Source organism: Vulpes lagopus, chromosome 5 (assembly GCF_018345385.1).
Source record: "Vulpes lagopus strain Blue_001 chromosome 5, ASM1834538v1, whole genome shotgun sequence".
Taxonomy (NCBI): Eukaryota; Metazoa; Chordata; class Mammalia; order Carnivora; family Canidae; genus Vulpes; species Vulpes lagopus.
The window spans coordinates 107,262,214-107,284,592 of record NC_054828.1 but is presented as its reverse complement, the minus strand read 5'-3'; the positions used below and the strand labels follow the sequence as shown (position 1 = coordinate 107,284,592).

The 22,379-nt window shown below is 37.9% G+C and overlaps 1 protein-coding gene across 1 annotated transcript; it reads right to left on the bottom strand.

Annotated features, from left to right (window-relative positions):
• Positions 1-4,934: 4,934 nt before the first annotated feature.
• On the bottom strand, positions 4,935-21,484 carry FAM98A (family with sequence similarity 98 member A). Its single transcript, XM_041756858.1, has 8 exons — positions 21,329-21,484; positions 17,993-18,141; positions 15,801-15,935; positions 12,423-12,607; positions 11,249-11,329; positions 10,573-10,689; positions 6,964-7,131; positions 4,935-6,875 (listed from the first exon to the last, which is right to left on the bottom strand). Exons 1-8 carry the CDS (start codon positions 21,379-21,381, stop codon positions 6,210-6,212), a joined length of 1,554 nt encoding a protein of 517 aa, XP_041612792.1. The 5' UTR covers positions 21,382-21,484; the 3' UTR covers positions 4,935-6,209.
• Between the last annotated feature and the right edge of the window lie 895 nt (positions 21,485-22,379).

Genomic DNA, 22,379 nt, shown 5'->3' with positions numbered 1-22,379 from the left:
ATAGATTTGGTTTTTATAAAATGGTCCGGTTATATTTTTAAAAATCCATATAATTAACCAATACTGTTTTGGTTGCCCTGAATTCAGAATATCCCTAGATAGGCCAATTTGATCCTTAAGGGAAATAAATGTAAAAGATTTAAAGGGCTAGAATGCTTTGTATAGATATTAAAGGAGGCTTCCTTCGACCAGTATCTTTTTTTACGGTCTCTGCGTTTGGTATCCAGAGGGTTTTACACCTGGCATAATTCACAAGAGGAAGATGTCAGAGATGTATTGTGGACGTTTTGTGTTTGCTTGTCTGTTTTTTGGCAAAGTGGGAAAAGTGATTTTCTCAGCTAGTTTTGGAAAAGAGTATTTGTGGAAGACAAGGATTGGGAATTTATTGCCTTGCTTAGAGCAATCCATTCAAGCAGCATACCTCCTTGCAAAGACTGCATATTTTTGATAATTCAATTTTGGAAAACTCTATGCTATATTGGAAGCATCATCCTACATTCTTATTTTACCTGTTTTTTGTTTTTAAAAAAGTGCCCAACCAGAGCGACTATTTGACAGCGATCTAAAAGGAACAAATCTCCTAATCTTCACATCTTTCCTTTGTTGTCTTTAATGATGCTGTTGCAAAGCTGCTGTTACACACACACACACACACACACACACACACACACCCAAATGCACTGGAAAAGTTCTATTAGACAAAAACTAGAATCAAGAAGGATGCATTGAAGATTGTCCATCATAGGTTCTGTATGTGGGATATCAAGATATTTTAGGCTGTTTTGAAGTTATAATAAGAACTGAATGCTGTGAACTGCTTTGCAACATTTATTACAAACTTGAAGCCGGAAGGGAAGAGATTCTCCCTAAGTTTCTGTTTCAGGTGTTCCTGCATAGTAATTATGATAGTTTTGATAGTAACAAAACACTGAGTGCATATTATGTACCATACACCACGGAGGGCATTTTATACAGATGATCAATCTGCACAGCTATTCTAAGACTGTGGGAATTACTGTCCTCATTTTACAGATTGGGAGATAATGGCTCGTGTGCTAGAGTTCTGATCTTGATCCAGATCACCTGTCTCTTGGTGCTCTAAATGGATTGTTAGGCAAGTTATTTGTTGTATCTACACATTGCTTTTTAACTTAATACGGGTACACATTTCATTGTCCTAGTTTGTTACAGATAAGTGACTTTAGGGGATACATGCTTTCTATTACTTTTGTTTTTCCATGGTAAGCACTTACATAGCAGGGCTAAGAAGGTAGTGAGCAGCACTACAAGATTTAAAACTATTGTATTTCGGGGATCCCTGGGTGGCTTAGCAGTTTGGTGCCTGCCTTCGGTCCAGGGCACGATCTTGGAGTCCCGGGATCGAGTCCCATGTCAGGCTCCCTGCATGGAGTCTGCTTCTCCCTCTGCCTATGTCTCTGCCTCTTTCTCTCTCTCTCTCTCTCTCTATCATGAATAAATAAAACCTTTAAAAAAAAAACTATTGTATTTCATCATCATTGTAAGATTACCAAATAGTCCTCCCTCATCCCTTTAGGTTGGGATTTACTTACCACTTGTTTCATGAGAATATTTTTCACTGATTTCTGGTAATTGAAGATTACCAGAAGATAGTTAGAATGAACAAATTTCTATACAGTTTCACTGAATGTGGTTGACTTCTGATTGGTCTTCTATATCCCACAACCGGTCTCCATTGAGAGAGAAAGAATTCCAGTGCTGGCTGAGGCTGTGGTTAAGTGCTGAAATCTATGCATAGCTGGGAGTAAGCCTCTCTGTTCTGAGAAATTGTACTTTTCACACCTTTCCCCAAGAAAACCTGATTTATCTCAGCCATCTTGTAAATGCCTCATTCAAAAAAGATGGCATTAAGATACAGTCAGTTTGCTTTGAATTCCTAGAGAATTCTGCAGTTGGCCGTCTTGTAGATATTCATTTACATGTTGTTGAAAATTTCCTGGACTTTTTATAACCTCTGAGTATAACACTTCACCCCATTAAGTTTTACATTATTATTTTACTCTGTCCTTCTCTTCTGTGAAGCTTCTAGAAAGCCTAAACTTGCTTTCATGTCTTTCTTAAACTGCAGTAAGCTGGCTTCAGTTATTTACTCTGAAAGTTCTACTGTAAAGGTCATAACATGTAATGGATATTTTAAGCTCTGGTTCTCTGAATCTCTGTAGCATCTGGAATTGGAATTGTTGGTTACTGAGCTCTGGAGCCAGATGGCCTAGGTTTGATTTCAGCTCCCTACTTACTAGCTACATGGATATGGACAGTCTACTCAACCATCCTGGGCTTCATTCTATATGTGAAACTGGGTTAACACAATGCTCTTGATAAATAGACTAATGCCCTTACTACTAAACCTAGATTCCCAAACTGCTCATTTTCCTCTTGCTTCTGTGACCATGCTCCATCAGCCTTAAGTGATTCCCCAAGATTCTATCCTTGGTCTAATGCTTTCTTGGCTGACTTAATATAGTATCAATATTCTATGACAATGCAAAATCACTGGATGCTGATCATTCCCCAATCTACCTCCAGACATTTTCCAAAGTTTCAGATTGAAATAATCCGCCCATCCCTATTATTATATACACTAGTGTAAGCTCTATGCTTCTGATTCTTACTTGCCCCTCCTTAAATCTATTCTCTACTCTAGCCAGTGATTTATATAGAATCCAAATCTGACCGTGTTGCCTACTCTAGTATACTAAGGGACATAAACAGGATCCAGGTTACTTAAGAAGATATACAGGGCCTCTATTAATTGGCCTCTACTCACCTTTCCAACTTCTGTCAATTTCCATTTCATATGAGCAATACTAAATCTGCTATCCTAGGTCGCTGGCATAATTTTCATTTTTTACTATTTTATGCTCTAATTATGTTTCAGGGTCTCCCCTGGACATTTTCTAAGGCAGGACTTTCTAATTGACCTTTGTATTTTTTTCAAGGTTTTCCCTCAAATCCCTAGGGAACATGTTAAAAAAATGTTTTTAGTTCCATCCCAAGCTTCATTTACATTTAGTGGGAAGTAAATGATATATTGGGGAGGTTCTCATGCCAATGGTTCTGTTTATGCAACATCTTTACCAACACACTTCCACAGGTGAGTAGAAGTACCCAAGGTAAAAAAGTCAGTTCAAACACTGACATGCATACTTGTTTCTATCAGTGGTTTGAACTGTGGGGAAACATTAACATAGCCAAATGTGGAAATGGAACACTGAACAGAAAGAGCACTTCTAATATTATAATTGTTAGTGAGGAATGAGAGAAACAAGACTAGCAGGGGAAAAAAAGGCTTCTTATATATAACATTTGATAACCCTGTGATGTATTTTTTAAGTAAACCCAATGGCCCTATCAAAAATTTAAAAAAAAAAAAAAAGAATCAAATACCATTCAAAATACTTAAAAGATAGTCAAATGATATTCATGCATTTAAAACCTATTTTCAAAAGTATATAATACAGGTAAATATACTTTAATATTTTACCTACCAGAAAGGTAGAATGGGCACTACCTAAAAAAATCTAAGTGTAAGAGTATAAGTGATTTGGGCAGTGGGAAAATAGATAAGTGTTTATAGAAATTATTTAAAATGCTTTCCCTTAGCAAGAATTTAACTTTTCTATGCCCAGCATAGTTGGACACTAGCTGTTTGGATTGAGAGCAAGAAATGAAAATGATAATGGCATATCTTTGATAATTTTCACAGAGAATGTTGACATTGTTTTAGTTCCTGGTTTAGAGAGGAAACTTTCTCAATCTGTTTAAGTAATGGCATTTTAAAATTTCATGTATCAAAAATTCCGTAAGAATTTTATTGTTTCTCCAAGAAATCCCCACATTCCCTACTCCAGTAAGTTATTATTTACTAGAAGTTAAGGTTACGAATGGATGTAAAATCAACAGACACACTCTACACAAAATCTAAGAACTTTATTCACTGGTGGGTTGAAATATCCTATTCCGAGAACTTATGTCAAAAGAGAAACTTTTAAAAGACAATTCTTTTATGGGTTTGTAATGGGGTAAAAATTCTAGTTTGAAGCAGAAAATGAAGATGCAAATTTTAGAGCCATCATGGAGAAATGTATAATTTGCTCACTTATATGCTCAAATTTGAAAAGCAATCTATTAACCATAAAAATAAATCAATTATATTTGTCAAAAGAATTAAACATATTCATGATATATCGTGGATTCTTTGGTTACAAAACAGATTAAAGCAAATGCTAAGGTAAATGTGAATACATTCTAAGATACGAAACCTTGACAATTTTATCTCTAACAGGAAACTCCTATACATACTAGACATATTTAACAGCATAAAGAGACTAATAGTTACAACTTTCAAGACCTTAAAATCTTTAATGATAAATCAAAGTATTTTAAATTGTCTTCAAGTTCAAACATTTTAGAATGGTCAAGGCTAGCTAGAAAAAAAAAATCTATTAAACAGGTAAAATTAACAAAATGATAAGGTAGGCTTTCTTTTTTTTTTTTAAGGTAGGCTTTCAAAATGGTTTTTAAGTACCAAAACAATGCGCTTATCTCAATAGCAAATAGAATATTGCCATCCTATGTTAAGACATGAGTTGATTCTTTATAAAGCCCAAATTAGTAGTAAAAGGAAATCCTAAATCTGTTTCTATGAACATATATGTTCATTTTACTTCCTTTTAAGAAAAATGTCCCTCATTCTTAGGAAGAATGGAGAAACAAAGTAAAACCAAAAAAACCCTGAAAGATTAGGGCCATTAATTTATCTTTGCCTAATACATTGTGTAACAACAGCTACACCCAGTGGCCAGAGTAGTGAGGTTTTGTAGCTATAATGATAGAGTAAAAGATAAATCTGGAAATAAGTATTTTTCAATTTATTTAAGGTTTTAGGGTAAGGGTTAGCTTTCATTACAAATTACGTTTTAAGGGAACACTCAAGAATTTTGGGGGGGAACAAAACGCCTTAGCTCATAAGCTTGAAACGAGTATCCACATTAATTCAGTTTTTATAAGTAGCTAAAATAAAACTCAAACCAGAGAGAGAACATACAGATACTTTATTGCTCACCTTTCACACAAAGCACACCTCCAGCCATTTTCTTTCACAGCTTGACAATGTTTACTTATACAAAAACCCAGCAAGAAGCTTCATGTAGATTTCAGTCAAGGAGAATGTCAAACATCAACTCTGCCAGGCTTTTGTTTTCTGCAGCAATAATAAAGGGCCTCCTGCACTAAGCAAAAATCTGTCCTCTTACTTGGTAGTGCATTTCTTCCATTACAAAAAAAGTCTCCTGCCCAAAGCAAACTAACTTGTATTTGCTGAGCCAGTGGTATTAACTCGTGCATAAAACAAATTTCAGTTTGCTGTTTCTTCTAACAGATTTCAAGTAAAAATAAGGTTTAAGGAGGAACTTGTTTTGAATGGATGCAGGTCAGTTTGAATTGCTATACTATATAAATGCCTACATGTACTATAGGTTCACAACTTAGTTTGCTTTTATAATCTTTACGGATTTTGGCCGTGTTCAAGGTTTTCAGAGTTGAGCATATGGTACAGTATTCCACCGAAAGGATAAGGCTACTGAATGTGCTATCTGCAGAAGAGCTCATTTAATAGGAACGGACCTGAAAGTTCTATAATGAAGCAAATGTGGCATAATCTCTCGGAATAAAAAGCCAATCAGGGCAGAACTGTGCTTGGAAAATAGGCATTAGAATACTTTTAAGGAAAACACATATAAATGGATTGTTAATATGAGGAAGGTTTCCTAGTTGTAAATCTAAAAAAATCTAGGAGAATCCTCATTTTCAAAACTGCTTATTGAAAACTACTTATTCAAGTAATTTCTTCCCCAAAAAGTATGCGTGTTCTGACTGTGGCATTAGTCTACTGGTCAATTAAAGGCAATTTTAATTACCTTTTAGAAAATTCTTCATATAAAGGAGAGATGTTTCTCAAACAAACTGAGTTATGTAAGTCCTTTAAAAAAAAAAAAAAAACACAACAACAACCCCAACAGAATTGAATGAAGACCTACGAATACTTATGCCAAGCAGGAATCTGCCTGCCACCTGTGGTCTCACATTAATTCAAAACTGATGCTGGACTCAGGATTCTGAAACTAAGTTTCTATTACTTGAGCTCTAGCAAAATGTAAGGTTCTGTAGCCTCAACTAGTATAATGTCTTCCCTGTCCAAATCCAGAATGATTATACTGATAACCTCCATGCTGGAAGTGCTGTTCAAATTGTCCCCCTTGGTGATAATTCTGGCTCCCCCTTCCTCCCCAACCTCCTCCCTGGCCTCCACGTCCACCTCGGCCTCCTCGACCACCTCTCCCTCCACGACCACCACCTCGATCATTATGGTGCCCACCATCTTGGTATCTATTGTCCTGCTGGTATCCACCACCCTGGTATCCACTTCCTGTATAAGTAGATGTTTGGAAACCACCATAACCACCACCTTGATAGCTACCACTGTGGCCACCACCATGATAGCCACCTGGCTGGAAACCCGAATCTCGATAACCACCATCTTGGTAGCCACCTCCTCCTCCACTCCCTCCATCCGTCCAGCCTCCTTGATGTTTATTTCCTCTTCCTCCCCCTCGGCTACCATGGTCGTAGCCACCACGTCCACCTCTCCCTCCTCCTTGTTCATGACCTCCTCGTCCTCCGTATGAGGAATGTTCATAACCACCTCTCCCTCCTCCTCGGCCTCCTGCTTGCTGCTGGGGGCCATCCTGCCTTTTCTGCCACGGTGGCATCTCTGGAGGTGGAGGTTCAATTTCATTGGGTCTACCTCCTCTGTCAGGCACCCTGCCCATCAACACCTGTGGGATAAGAAAGATATTTTAAACTACTGTATTTTATAAATAGAAATAAGTGTATGTGAAAGAAAATTAAAGATATTTTAATCACCTTATTGATGGCACAGGCAGTCTTTTCTCTTATAGAGCCACTGCTTGTCCTTAAAATCTTCGACAAGTCTTGTCTGGCAGCCAAAAGGTGGGCAACAGAAATAGTACTTTTAGGAGATAAGACTGAGCGTTTCGGCTGGTAAACCTTTGCTAATTTTTCTGTCTGACTCTGTTGAAACAAAGTGTCCAGAGACAAAAGTCAGTTTTCAAAATGACATAGAAACACTGATATTAAGTAAGTTAAAGACTGCTGATAATAGTTACTAGGCTTAAGACAGGAAGAAAAAAGGTTATACTCACCATTGCTTCTACCTGGTTCCACCTTAAGATACAGTTGTCGGGCTTGCTGATACAGCAAGGAATGATGCTGGGAGATGGGTAGGAAGGGGACACACAGGGTAGAGGGGCTTCCCTTTAGGACTGTGGGGCCAAAAGGTAAAAAATGTTCCCCCTGCCGTCGGTCTCAGTTCAAACATACTCATTTTATCAATTTAAATATAAGGATGTAAACCTATTTCAATAATTTTGCCTTTGAATTTTCCCATCTTTGCTTACAGTGAGATAAAAAGTGCTAGCTATGGTTAATTTGTACTAATTAGGTTAACAGGGTACATATATTCCAAAGTGGTCCCTCCTGTGTAATACTTTCCTCTATTGTAAGTAATAAGGAAAAAAGGTCTACTTTAACCATTTAGTAAGAGTTAATGATTAAGACTGTCAAACTCCCGAGAGACAAACCAATGGGAATCTGGGACACCTGGCCATGCCACTTAAATGTGTGCGAAACAAAAGACCATCAAAGATAAATGAGCAAAGAACAAAGAAATTTCACACATGAGAAAATAAAGTTTGAACAAATTTAAGAAATGTTTCCCAGATAGGAATCAATAAATGTAAATTAACCTGAACTGTGAGAAATAATAATCTCCTATCAAATCTTGGAAACAACAGCTACAATACACAGTAAAATAAGCACAAAGACAAAAAATATTTGGTAAATCTGTCAGTTATATGCAGGTACTCAAAAATATTGATTAAATTATGTTAAAAGGATGTAAAAAGGTATGCTTATTATGGTTGTACAAACAGACAAAGGAACATAATACTAAAAATGAAAATAGCTATTGTGTTTAAGACAATGTGACAATCCATAACTTATTTGGAAAAATTTTAATAATTAAAAGGATAAAGAGATTGTTAGTTCACAGTGTCTGGAGGAAAGTTTCCTGAACAGGTCATGTACTTCTTTCTCATAGTTACTCATTGTACCTACAGTAAGTGCTCAATATTTGTTGAATGGCAACAAACACCTTTGAGAAGAGAGCTTAGTGTTTTAAACAAAACTGATTTAAAATGCAATTTCAAACTGATGTAAGTATATAAATTTCATTATATGAAACAAGTTCATTTTGTGCAAAGGTATTTCTAGAAAGTGATTTAAAACCAAGTTTCAAAATGAGATTATCAGTATATAAATTCCACTAGATGAAACAAATAATTTGTATAATTTGTATAGTTCTTCCTTATCTTCTCTAATATATTTATATAGTTCATAAAATCATTGTATATTACCGTTCAAAAGGATCTTAAATATCACCTAGATTAAACACAGCATTTTAAAGATGTCAGAAATGGGGAGAGAAATGGAAGTTCACACATAGTGGGTCAGGAGGCCAGCGATACAATCCAGTAAAGGCAGGGCCAAAACCAGAACCACTGTGTGTTAATGCCTCAGTTGGTGCGGGACACCGTCAGTAGATCAGTAGTTTTCTAGATAAGAGGTGCAGGTTCCTGTTGAAGTATATCAACCATGCTGAGAGTGAAATGACTATTTCTATCAAAGATAATGTTTTCTGAGGGGATCCCTGGGTGGCTCAGTGGTTTAGCACCTGCCTTCTGCCCAGGGCATGATCTTGGAGTCCCGGATAGAGTCCTGCATCAGGCTCCCAGCATGGAACCTGCTTCTCCCTCTGTGTCTCTGCTTCTCTCTCTCAGTGTATCTCATGAATAAATAAGTCTTAAAAAAAAAAAAAAAAAAGATAATGGTTGTTTCTATCAGAGATTAACTTAAAGAAGGACTGGCATTTCCTACAGGATAGCCAGAGGAGAGAGTGATTTGCTCCCTGTGTTGCTACTGATTAGCTGTGAGATCTGAGACAAAGCCTCCCATTTACAGGGTCTCTGGGTTGGTTTTTTTTTTTTTTTCCAGTTGCAAAATGAGGGGAGTTAAGACTGATCTCTAGGGACAACTGGCTAAGTTGGTTAAGTGTCTGCCTTTGGCTCACATCATGGGATCAGAGCCCCATGTTGGGCTCCCTGCTCAGCAAGGAATCTGCTTCTCCCTCTCCCTGCCACTCCTGCTCACTCTCTCTCAAATAAATAAAATCTTAAAAAACAAAAAACCGGTATCTAACATCCCTTTCCAATGCTGAAATAGTGTAATTCAATAAATACCTTCCCCAACAATTTAGCAGCCAAATAGGGCTGTGGTAAAGTTTAAAGATTTTAGGTGAAGGATCCCTGGGTGGCGCAGTGGTTTGGCGCCTGCCTTTGGCCCAGGGTGCGACCCTGGAGACCCGGGATCGAATCCCACATCAGGCTCCCGGTGCATGGAGCCTGCTTCTTCCTCCGCCTGTGTCTCTGCCTCTCTCTCTCTCTCTCTCTGTGACTATCATAAATAAATAAATAAATAAAAAATTTAAAAAAAAAAAAGATTTTAGGTGAAAATAACATTATTAGCAAGATAACTGGAGAACTACAAAAAAACTTTTTGGAGTCAATTAACTAAAATTAAGGGAACATGTAATACACACCTGGACCACGCTCTCCATAGTTCAAGGATGAATTCCATTTTAGGGTCCTGAGGAGGTCAAATTAGTCATGTGTGCCAATTACTTCCCCATCACCAATCATACAGTAGATATTTAATAAACATCTGTTTAATGACCAAGATCTTGACCTGAATTATCTTATTTAATCTGAATAAAACTGAAGTCTTACCAGGTTTTCCAATTCTCTATAAATACTTAGTAATATTTGGTCTTGCTAAATCCAGTATTTTTCATTTAAGTAGCAAATGAAATTGTTAGCTTAAAGTACAGTGAGTAATTTAAAAATGTATTATTTTAGTGATATTTAGTATTTTAGTGATTTTCAAATACTTTCTCTGTTTCTCTTACAAATGAGTACTTCCAGTAAGGTCTAAACATGTTTGTTTGTTTGTTTGTTTGTTTAAGATTTTATTTATTTATTCATGAGAGGCACAGAGAGAGAAAGACAGAAGCAGAGACACAAGCAGAGGGAGAAGCAGGCTCCACACAGGGAGCTCAACATGGGACTCGATCCCGGGCACCTGGGGGGAAGGCAGGTGCTGAACCACTGAACCACCCGGGGTTGCCCTAAAATATGGTTTTGTTAAAAGATATTAAAAAGCTGAAAAGAAAGTGTTTTCATTATTGCTGAAAGAAAAAAATTGGTACTTAGCAACTCACTAAAGAAAAATTCTGATGTGTGTCTCCTAGGCATTTCTCTTGTAGTTTCCACTGTATCTAAACTGTGCTAGGATCATGACTATAAATATTCTGCTCTTTTAAAATATTTTAATATGTACCTTAGCTCTGTCAGACCAGCCAAAAGACTGGACAGTGACATCCAAACGTTTTATTAGCAGCTTTCTCCGAACTTCATATTCATTGGCTATGGCTTGGTTAATTGCTTCTATTTTTTCCTGAAAAGGAAATTTAAAAGATCAGTTAGAATTTAAATGTGCTTGACCACCCCCCTGTTCCAGAAGGGCAGAGGCTGTGTCTGTTTCATTCATAACTAATTCCTCAACACTTAGTACCAAATTACTTAATATAGTATAAAAAGTTATAACTTTTTAAGTTGATGAAATGATAGGCTAAATAACGTCTCAAAACATAATAAAGATTAAGTAGAGAATTCTCACTTGGCCTTCCTATTAATTCTGTGTGTAAAGTTTAGTCCAATGACTTCTTTGGCTTGAAGGCAACCCATTTGGCAATTAGAACAATTAGAACTGAACTTCAATTTCTTTTTACCAGCTATGTGATATATTTATAAATTATGAGATAAGTATTTCTAATCTTAGACAAATACAATTATTCTGACTAAATCTTCAGATTCACAAAAATGACTCTAACAATGTCCACCTAGGAAACTACCTATTGGAAAATGTAACTTAAAAAGGACAAGCTCTAAGTGGCTCTATCATGAGATAGGGAGATGGTTCTTTACTAAGATTACCTAAGACGACTGCTACTCACCCAGTGAGCTGGTCCCATTGGCTTCTTCAATAACGGCTTTCCCACATGGTTAGGTGGAACTTTTGCTAATGTCTCCTTTAACTGACACAAACACATAAATGAATGAACAAACAAATCTAAAAGTACAACATATCCTCATCTTCCCAATTCCCATCATATCTTGCCATCAAAAGAAGATTCCTGACAGAGGCAAAGGTGGAGGATGTTTGAAAATGTACAGGACCCACACGATAAAGACATTCACTTGTCCCACTCCTCACGTGCCTATGGAAGCATGATTCCTTCACTGTACCTAGAACAGTGCCTGGTAACAGCAGGCACTCAATGTGTATTTGCTGAACGGATGAATGAACACACAGAAAAATATGGACTATGGATACAGTGCTGCTCCCCTGTAGAGTTCAGCCAAAATTGTGCATCCTGGCGTCCACCTACCCCACAATGCAAATGTACCAATTCTTAGAGTCCAGCAGATATGCATATAGAGAATAACGCTGCTACAACAAATAACATTCTCTTATATTCATTAATTTATTAAAATTGCTTATTCCTAGTCCATTATATTTTAAAAACCTCTTAACAGTTAATGTGTGGCATAAAAATAATTCTGAATTATTTTCACATGCCAGATTATGTAAGCCGTCAACAAACCTAGTTTGCCACACGTGGCATAAAAATAATTCTGAATTATTTTCACATACTAGAGTATGTTAGCTGTCAACAAACCTAGTTTGCCAACTGAAACATGTAAGATTCATAGTGACTGGATTAAAAACCAAAAACGTTTACAACCTTTTTTGTCCAGTCAGTGGAAAGGAGGGTGGCAACATTTAATGATTAAAGACCTTAAAAATTAATTGCCTCAAAGTTCAAGGATAAAATTTTAAAAAGGACTTAAGTCTTCATCCTTTTTACATTATACCTAGCTTATTTCAGTTTATAAATCAAAGTGTAAAGTTTCCTTTTTGAAAAAGAAACATGCTAACAAGTTAAAAAAAAAAAAGTAAAATACTAATTTCTCTTTAAGGTAGATAGGATTTAAACCCAAAACTCATTTAGTAACAATTAATAATATGCACATTAGGTTCCCATTAAGAGAAATTAACTTGATTCATTTCAAACAAATGTAGAACTATGCCTTTAATACACTACAATCTGGTACTAAAGGTCTTACTTTTTTTTCAATCCCGCTGAAGAATTGGAACATAGTTATATTGGCTGGAGGTTTGGACATTCCTAGAGCAATACATATGCCTTTCAACTCTTGAAAGACCTCACTACCGCCTCCTTCTTGAGCTTTTTTTGGAGGAGCATTCACACAGAGCATTCTGGCAGCTTCTAGTTCTGAGATGAGGTATGCTGAAGTAAACAAAATAAGATTTCAAAATGAGATACAGCTACAGTTAATAGTCATAAGTCTGGAGTCACAACTCTATAGACCTAATGAATATGTAACTTTTAAAGCTGCAAGAATGGATAAAAACAAGAAAAGAAAACCATTTTTACCTGCAAATGACATAACATATAAACTGGTTCTGTAATTCAGGTTATTTAATCAGTATATGTTTAAAGGGCAATTTAAAAATAAGTGATTCTTCTTTGAAACCAAAGTATTAAGGTAGATCACATCTAAAAATATGGATTCTAATATCCCACTATTCAGGAACTCTAGAACAGGGGTTGGCATCTGTTAACAAATTTACAAAAAGGTAGCAAGTGGCCAATCTTCAGCAACAACTGGAACTGGTTGATATTATTTTTTTACTTCTCACCACTGACGTGCACCAGTGATATAACTCTCTTGCTCTCCTACCTTCCAATACTTAGGTGGTTGTTCAGAACTGGCAGGAAACATTTTCAAGTGGTCAAAACTTAACTTTCAAAAGGGGGAAGACACAAAACTCCCCAAAGCTCCTCTCTTGGCTTCCAGTAGCCTAATACCACCCTCTCTGGCTGTTTAGAGAAAACCCTCTTCCATCTATGTTCTTCTCAGTATTCCCTTACCCCTACCTTCCTTTTTCTCTCACCATTCCCCAACTCCATTGAAAAACTACATCAACAAAACTTTCTAATCTTTTCTTGGCAGAGTTCTTTTGTATCAATATTATCCCCTCCTGTGTTGATTTCAGCCAGGTATAATGAGGGCTGTAATGAAGGTATAAATATTCAATCTTATTCCTTTAACCTTCCCAAGGACATTTAAAGTTTTAGGAGAGACCTAAAAGACCTCAGGATTTCAGGTTATATGACAAAGTCAGATGCCTTCTGACAACATTAGAAAGATAGTTTTGGAAAAAAGACATTTTCTGGGCCCCTAAGTCCTATTAAAAGTTCGAAAGAATGACCAGCTTGAATATCTCATTTCCTACCCGCAAGGTGTAATGCTGGAACAATAAATACAGTTAAGTTTCTGGAAAGGTCACTCTACAGGACTTTGATAACATCTTAATGTGTTCTATACTACAAACCGTAGGAATTAAAAGATCAAAAAAGTAAAGTTCCACTGTTTTTCTAAACAAGGTTTTACTGGAACACTCCCATGCTCATTTACAGAATCTCTATGGCTGGTACATGCTACCACAACAGAGGTTAAACAGTTGTGACAAGGATATTACATCTTGCGAAGCTGAAAATATTTATAGTTTTACCCTTTAAAGAGAAAGTTTGCCAACCCCTCTTCTAGAAACTCATGATTTTATAAACTGGTTCTCTAAATTTGGGACATCATAATCTCAGGCACCCACAAAATTAGTTTACCAATATAATTACCATTAAAACACATTATCTGTTACTGATGTGTTCAAAGTACTAAGAAGGGCACTGGAGATATAATACAAAACAAACAAAACAAATGATCTCTACTGACAATCTAGTTAGGAATAAGGAATATATGCATTAAAGATGAATAATTCTTCATCTATTAGGAACTCCGATATCTGACTTTTTTTCTTACTTAAGGGAAATAATCTGACAACCAGACAGGCAAAACTTCTTAACGGGATACAGGAGAGTTTTTTAGCCACTCATTCAAAGACTACTCTATTTTACTAACAATTCTAATGAGATTGGTTATTTTCCCCCTCAGAATACAACATATTAGAAGATTCAAATCAGTAAGGTAAAAGGTGCTGGAGAAAGAAGTAAAATTATAGCATCAAGAGATGACAACTGATACTTGGAAACATGAGAAATATTTATACAGAGCGAATAGAGAATGAGCACATAAATACTAGCATGACAGAAAATATAAACTGAGGGGAATATTTTATGTGACTATCTATCTATCTATCTATCTATCTATCTATCTATCTATCTATCTATTTTAGACATAAAGAGAGAGAGAGGCAGAGACACAGGAGGAGGGAGAAGCAGACTCCATGCTGGGAGCCTGATGTGGGACTCGATCCCGGGACTCCAGGATCGCGCCCTGGGCCAAAGGCAGGCGCTAAACCGCTGAGCCACCCAGCGATCCTGAGGGGAATATTTTAAAGGGGAAACAGCAGAAGCAAAGATAAAGAGGAATGAAGAGTGTATGAAATTCACACAATTTGAGGGATACTAAATGCATGCATAAGAAGAACATGCAGCAATAAATCACTATTTAAAGCAGTATCTGACCTTATGTGCCTACCTTCCCTCCCCATAATCATTCAACAAAGAGGAAATTATGTAAGTGATCCTGGAATACCTCAGTGCTTGGGTATAATGGCAATGAATACATTCTTTAAAATACTGAGCCTTCAAAATTGGAGCTGTCTCATTTTTCAGAAACCAGTATAGTTGTAAAGACAGTATTTAAAAAAAACCCTCCGAACTGTGTTTGTCCTAGTAAGAACTGTAATATTCAGTTAACCAAAGCTTAATCTACATGTGTTTCTCAGACTGCTACAAAAATTGTGAGTTAAGACTACTGCCTGTTATTTACTGGAGAGTTCATTTAAGGGCAATAAAATTTGTGAGTCTACTTACTGATTTTCAGGGTGAAGAAAGAAATAGTAGTCAGTATACAAAAAACATGGAAGGAAAGGGTTTTGGTAACAATCTATTTCCCAGAATGATCAGTAAGCACAGGAACAATTCAAATACTATTTTGAACATTTTACACTGTAATTTGATATATTTACAAACCAAAACCCCTGAACAATTACCCAACTACAAAAAAAATCCACATTATAAAACATCTTAATTTTTTTAAAAACATCATTATTCCCACACTATCTTCCTAGTCTATTTTAAAATGTGCTTCCAGTGTAGAACACTAAGGTTTAATGATCACACACTTGAACATTCAGCATTACCTTTGGTCATATTAGGTGAAGCACAATAATACCAGCAAAGTTAAATGATAAAAGAGTAGTAATTATAAAACAACACTGTTACCAGTGCATAGGCCTACCATTAGCTCTAAGTTGGAAATGTAATAGTTTCCTTTAAGTAGCATTCTGAATTAAATCGGTAATGACACAGTACTACAGCAGCCAGTTTATTAGTCAAATATAAATAAAAATATGAATAAAAAATAACAGCTACATTCTAGTAGCCATGAACTTACTGAGCAAAAGGAGGCAGTTCTTCTGAACGAGAAGGCGCTTGGTCACATCCCCAGATGTCAGTGACAGATATGGACAGTTCATCTCCCCTAGTAGCCCACTCACCTCAAGCTGGAATTCTTCGGCTTCACTCGGGCCTTTTAAGAATTAAAATAACCTTATTGAATAAAAATGATTATTTTTCCTATTAGCATAAAAGTTATATATAAATTGAAAGTTTTAATAGGATCTTCCTAGTACAAGTTACTTTGACTTCTAATTCACCCTTTCTCATACCACTGTCAATTTTTTTAAGAAGTTTTCATTACATTATTCCCTTATTTGGGAATCTTTAATGGTTTCCTAATTTCTACTCCATCTAATCTAATCATCTGCCTTGAAAGATTTCTTTATAGCCCCTCTGCTTCGCCTTCCCTACATATTGCTATGCAGTAGTACCTATGACATGTATGTGGTAGTTAAATTTTACCTCCACAAATATTTTATTTGTACTAGGCCAATCTCTTCATTGTCCCAAGAACAGTGTTATTTCTACTTCTGTGCCTTCATTTAAGTTATCCCCCGTGATTGATATACTCTATACTTTCCTTTCATCTATCAAATCCCACCTCTCCAAAGCCCAGTGCTCTTGCTCCTTGATAAAACCTTCCCCAAGTACTGAAGCACTCCCTGACTTTCTCTCCCTGTGAACCACAAAGCCAAGCATTTAATGACTGTACTAATCTCCACTTGTTTCATTTGTGCCTAATATTCCCAGTGAGGTTAAATTTAAGTTAGCAAACATGACTTACAGTTCTTTATTCCCAAGTATGTTAAATACAGAGTTCATCTGGCGAACCAAGGAGAAATAATGCTATTTCTTCCTTACTATTCTGATGTTTGTCTATCACATACAGGCAAAAATTAACAAACCCTGAAAGAGTCATTTGACCTGGGTCCATCTTCTCAACTGTAAAATGGGAAGGCTGTATTATCAATGTTTTGTAAATTGTTTTGTGAACTCAAATTCCACAGAAATTTAGAAACAGCTGGGGAAGAGGAAGAAAGAGTTGTGCAAAAAGTAATCTTTCTTAACGTCAACTAAACAGGTACACTGCTACTTGTTTTGTATGTTGGCTAATGAAATCCTGGAACGCCTTTGTTCACATGAAAACATAGAAGCCAACATACAAATCATGTGAACAAAGGCGTTCCAGGATTTCATTTACTACAGGTGTTTTCACAAGTTCCTACAATCTCTGAAATGTGAGGTCAAGAGGCAGCATTTAGAGCACTGGGTCCCAAACCTGACTGCTTGGGATTGAATTCTGGCTGTATATCAGGTACTGGTTGTGTGACCTCAACTCACACATTTAACCTAGCTGTGCTTCCCTGCCTCAAGTTTTAAGTGAGTTAACACATGGAAAGTACTTATATCATCAATTAATGTAAGCTGCTGCTACCCTTACTGTTACACTACAGTGTCCTTAGTAATTGGAACTGGTTGCAACTAATGTGTACATTAAATATACTGAACATGCAAGAAAGTGAGTTCTTTAAAACAGGATTCTGTGTGGAGGGAGAAAATAGGGATTATGTGTTTAGTTCTCCATGAGGGAAAGTTAATAAGAGAGCATTTTTCTTTGTCTCCTATTGTAGGTTTTACCTATGGTAGGAGGGAACCAGATGGTGGAGTGTTGGGTTCCAAGCTTTTGTCTCTTTTGCAGAGTCAACAAACTAGTGCTTATACAATAACAAAATTGGCAAATATAAAACCGATCTCAACACCATAAATCTGGTTGTGATGGATGTACTGATAACATTCCTAACTTCTTAAGAGTGTTCTCTTTCTCCCCATGTATAACAAAACTATAATGCATTTATATGCTATATGTACTTCTGAAATCTAAGAATATCCTAGTTGCCAGTTCTAGCCACTGATTTAAAAACTCAAGTCATGTTTCACAAAGACTGGAAAGTTCACATATGCTATACTTGCCTCCCATTTCTGAATCTCAATATTAAGATCTTTTCAACATCCACAGTGTTTTAGTAGTTGCACAACTATATCCTGTGAGTATTTGGGTTTCTTTATAAACTTTTTTTTTACATTTACAAAGAACTTAAAACTTCAAGTTTAGTACTAATAATGTTAAACTGACAATACCCCAATTTTATTTTTATATTTTGCACCTAAAACTGAATGTTTACTTACTGTTAGTTGCTTGCACATTTTCCTCTAGTTTACAGAACACTCTTAATTCAGACACCAGCCAAGCACAGAGTTTGGTAAACTCGGGGGAACTGGCTCCAGCAGAGACTGCCTGAGACAGAGCACCATCTTCCAACAATGGACCCTTGTAACTGGTGAGTAAAAAAATTATACTTCAGAAGAATATAAAATCACACCTAATGTTTTATATAAACACTATATCTATGTATTATTTGTATGATGAAACAATTTTCATAAGTTATGATGACCAATTTGCAAACTTGCAAATGTAAATAAAATTTATAGAAAATTAAATCTAAAATTTAAATTTAATCTAATAAAATCTATTAGAGGGATTCCTGGGTGGCGCAGCGGTTTGGCGCCTGCTTTTGGCCCAGGGCGCGATCCTGGAGACCCAAGATCAAATCCCACGTCGGGCTCCCGCTGCATGGAGCCTGCTTCTCCCTCTGACTCTCTGTGTGTGTGTGTGTGTGTGTGTGTGCGTGTGTGTGTGTGAGACTATCATAAATAAATAAAAAAAATTAAAAAAAAAATCTATTAGAAAAATAAGCTACAATGTAACTGCATTTCAACCCTTCAGAATATATATAAATATTTAAGAAAATCATATATACTACTAAATTATGTCAACTCCTATACATTTGTTGAGAGCTCTTACTGTACAGATTTTCTTACTTTAACTGAAATGAATATTAAAACCACATTGACAAATGATAGTTGATTATACTATAGTTTACGATTTCAGACATAAAAGTTAAGTTACGTTTCCCAGAAATTTTTCCAGAAATAAATTAGGTTAGTTTTTTTAATGACTTACTTTAAAAGCAAAAACCCTCCTATTAATCATTTATTTCCTTTTTCTATATTTAATGACAGCTAAGACTATTAAGACATACTAGTCCCAGAGAAACGTCTGGAATAATTTAAATGATTAATAATTGCTGGCAAGTTGATGTCTCGGTGAACTGTTGCATCCGAATCCTAATCCTTTGAAAGTGATTGAAGCATAATTTTAAAATATTATTAAATGTTCAAACATTCATAAAAGACAATATTAATACTGAGCCCCAACCTAGAATATAGCTAGAACTAAAGATTCTGTCATTTTCAAGGTAATATTAAAATACATATTCTGCAGAAGACTATTTTATCTTTTGGGTGATATTCATAGGAAGTTATTAAAGATGAAACATTAAATAAACTTAAGATAATTTGATGTTTGGAAGTATAGAGATGTAAAAGAAATGACATTTAATTCTCTCAAAATGCACCTATGTTCATACACTGAATGGAATGTAAAAAAGTCTTATACAAAAAGTCAGATTATATATAGTCTGGCACCTAGATTCAAAAGCACATGTTTTTAGACACTGCAATCAAGAGACGAGGCCTAGAAATCTCTCTTTGTGTTAACACATTTAGAATTTGTGAGTTTATTCTACAAGTGGTTATTGAATTCCTACTGTCTGCCACACTGAAGATAAAAGATAAATCATTTAAATTCTCGTATTTCTCAGTGAATCCTTTAAAAGTACATGTCAATTAATTAAGCTTAATTTTAATGCCACCAAACTAAGTAGTTATGCTTAAAATTTAGAGCAAAGTTTTCAGAAAATCTGATAATTTGCGTTACAATCCATCTCCAATATTTACTTGATTAACCATTATTATAGCAACAATTACTTTTTAGTACTCCAGAAAAATATAGTTAAAAGGGTAGAAGAACAATAATGGGAAGAAACAGCATCCATCACGAGTTGTTAGGCAAGTCTACCCAACCAGAATGACCACATGTAAGTAAGGCCCCCTCCTCTCATTCTACTTACTCCTTCCACGCTAACCCTACGTGTCATTTCTTTTAGGAAGCTTTCAGGACTTGATGTCCTTTCCAACCAAGGGGGCCTTACTTAGTTCTCCTCACAGCATATTCTCACAGTGTGAACTTCTCTTCCACCTCACTTTGTGCCCATAAATAATCAGCCTAACACTGCCATAGCTCAAGTGTTCCTCAAAAAGAAAAAAAAAAAAAAAAACTGACTGAAAAATGGATTTGTATGTGAGCGAGCAATTTAGTCCGAGATGTCCACCAAAGAGACCATTTTACTGAATGTGACTTTCATCTATCTCCTTATCGAAGAAGCGAGTCCCTTAAAGTCTGGAATATTCATGAAAATCCAAAGCAAGTTCCAATGAAAAGAACAAGGGTCGTTCAATTTGACAAAAGAGAAGATCACCACCACCACTTCTTTTCCCCCAAATTTCCATCGTCAGGGCAGCCAAGTTACTTAAATGGACAGACTCTGAGAACCTCACCGTGTCCCTTGCTGAAGAAAAGCTGCCCAAAGGTTTCCATGTCACGGAAAAACCTTCGGGAAAGGTTTTGATAAAGGACCTGTTACTTTATAAATACAGCTAGCTAAATCTAGGGTTTTTTTTTTTTTTTTTTTTTGGACACCATCCACCTGTAGACAAAATATTTAATCCCACAGTTTGTTTCTGGAACCGCACTTGGCCCAACAGGTTCTAAATTCTCAAGTTTTAAGAGAGTCCACTAACCTCAGTGACCCAGTGAGGTAAGAAGCCCCATTCCCAGCTTCTGGGCACTAAATCACGGTTGGGCAATTGTCAAGAGAGACGAAATGCACGGCACACATATAAGCACTTGGTGGTTGAAGATGACTGATGGTGGCTCAAGGAGGAGCGTGTCACTGTCGGGGGCAACAGCCAGGGAGTGGTTCCCACGAAGGAGTGACAGGTTAGGTGCACAAGCGAGCTTGGCGAGCGGTACGGATGCAGGCATGTGGCTTGGGGAAGCCGGAGCGCATGCAGAGATGACTGGGCAAAGGAGAGGTTGGTTGGTTTGTTGTTTGTTTGTTTGTTTGTTTTTCCAGAGAAATGGGGTGGGGTAGAAATAGGGGCTCAAGAGAGGAGCAGGAAGTTTGGAGGACAAGTAGGAAAAAAAAAAAAAAGAGAGAGAGTCCACTCCGGCAACCTCTAGAGTGCGGGGGGTAGGGCAAGTGGATGGGGAGCAAGAAGACAAGCTCGGGAGGGGGGGTGGCGAGAGCCCAGAGCCCAGACAATGACACGCATGACTGACAAACGCTGCGGGTAACTGGGCTGCAGCGAGCAGAGGGCAGGCCTCGGGTCGTCGCGCTCGGAGGGCCCCGACCCGACCGGGCTGACAGTGGACGTGGCACTGGGGTCCCCGAGCCACCGGGCGCGGCGTGCAGAGGCAGGTGTCCCCGCCTGGCGCGGAGGGGGTGTTCCCGGGGGGCCGGCAGTGTGCGGTTCAGGAGCCCCGCACCCTGGCAGTCTTACCCTAGATCTTCCAACGACTCCAAGATGTCAGTCTCCATGAGGTCACACTCCATGCTACTGTGGTATTCAAATTTCCGAGTCGTCAGGCTCCCCTCTTCGCCGGCAACGCGTACACTCGCGCATGCGCCGCCTCCCCGGAACTTCCAAATCGACAGCTGGCGCCTCAGCCGCCGCACTGCGCATGTCCCGAGCGTGCGCAGGGAACTCGGTCCCGCCTGCCGCCCCACCCCGGCCGGCTAGAGCGCTGCGGAGCGGCGCCGCCTCACACATGCGCACTAGTGACTGGTGAAGCCGGCCGCCCGAAGAAGGGCAGGAGGACCGGCTGCGTGGCAGCTGGGCGTGGGGACCCTAACCTCTCTTAACTGGGCGTACGCATGTGCGAGCCTTGGGGCGGGGCGGGGCGGGGCGGGGCGGGGCGGGCGCGGAAGGAGCTTGGGGCGGGTGGAGGGGGTTGTCTCGACGCTCCGTGGGTGTTGGCTGGGAAGTGGGGTCTCTGGGTCCCGCAGAGTCACCCGAGTGGATGCCGGCCCCGTGCTGGCGCGGCCTCACCTGAAGTGTGGGGTCGTGCAGGAAGGGAAATCTCGTAATTCCTTAGGACAGGCGTAGACGGACCAGCGCCGAGAGCGGCAGATAACATGCCTTGTGATTTCCTTGTGGCTGCAGTAGCTTTATTTCAGGCTTAGAGAGAGGCGGCAACTGTCCCTTGACACAGGTGTGTCCAGAGAGTTGCTTCCTTCCCCCTGTTGCTTTCTCTCCCCGATTCCTTAGGCCCTCTCCGGGCATTGTATTCCCAGGCGTCCTGTTTTAAGAGGCGGGTGGGGTTTATTCTATATCAGATAGAACACCGTTTATTTTATTTTATTTTATTTTATTTTATTTTATTATTTATTTATTTATTTATTTTGAACAGCGTATATTTTAAATCCCACACAATTTAAACAGGGAGTAAAGTTTGCTGTTGTGATGTTATTATCTTTGACACTTGGCTCCCTGTGACATTCGATGCATGATGGCTTGGGATTCCTTGCCAGTGATTGGCTGGGTACGTCCT

Excerpts from the sequence above, each read along its gene's own strand:
- FAM98A (XM_041756858.1), bottom strand. The coding sequence starts at position 21,381 with ATGGAGTGTGACCTCATGGAGACTGACATCTTGGAGTCGTTGGAAGAT. Across the intron at positions 15,936-17,992 it reads AAATGTGCAAGCAACTAACA|GCCCGAGTGAAGCCGAAGAA; the intron begins GTAAGTAAACAT and ends AATTCTTAAAAG. Across the intron at positions 11,330-12,422 it reads TCAGCGGGATTGAAAAAAAA|TTAAAGGAGACATTAGCAAA; the intron begins GTAAGACCTTTA and ends TGTTTGTGTCAG.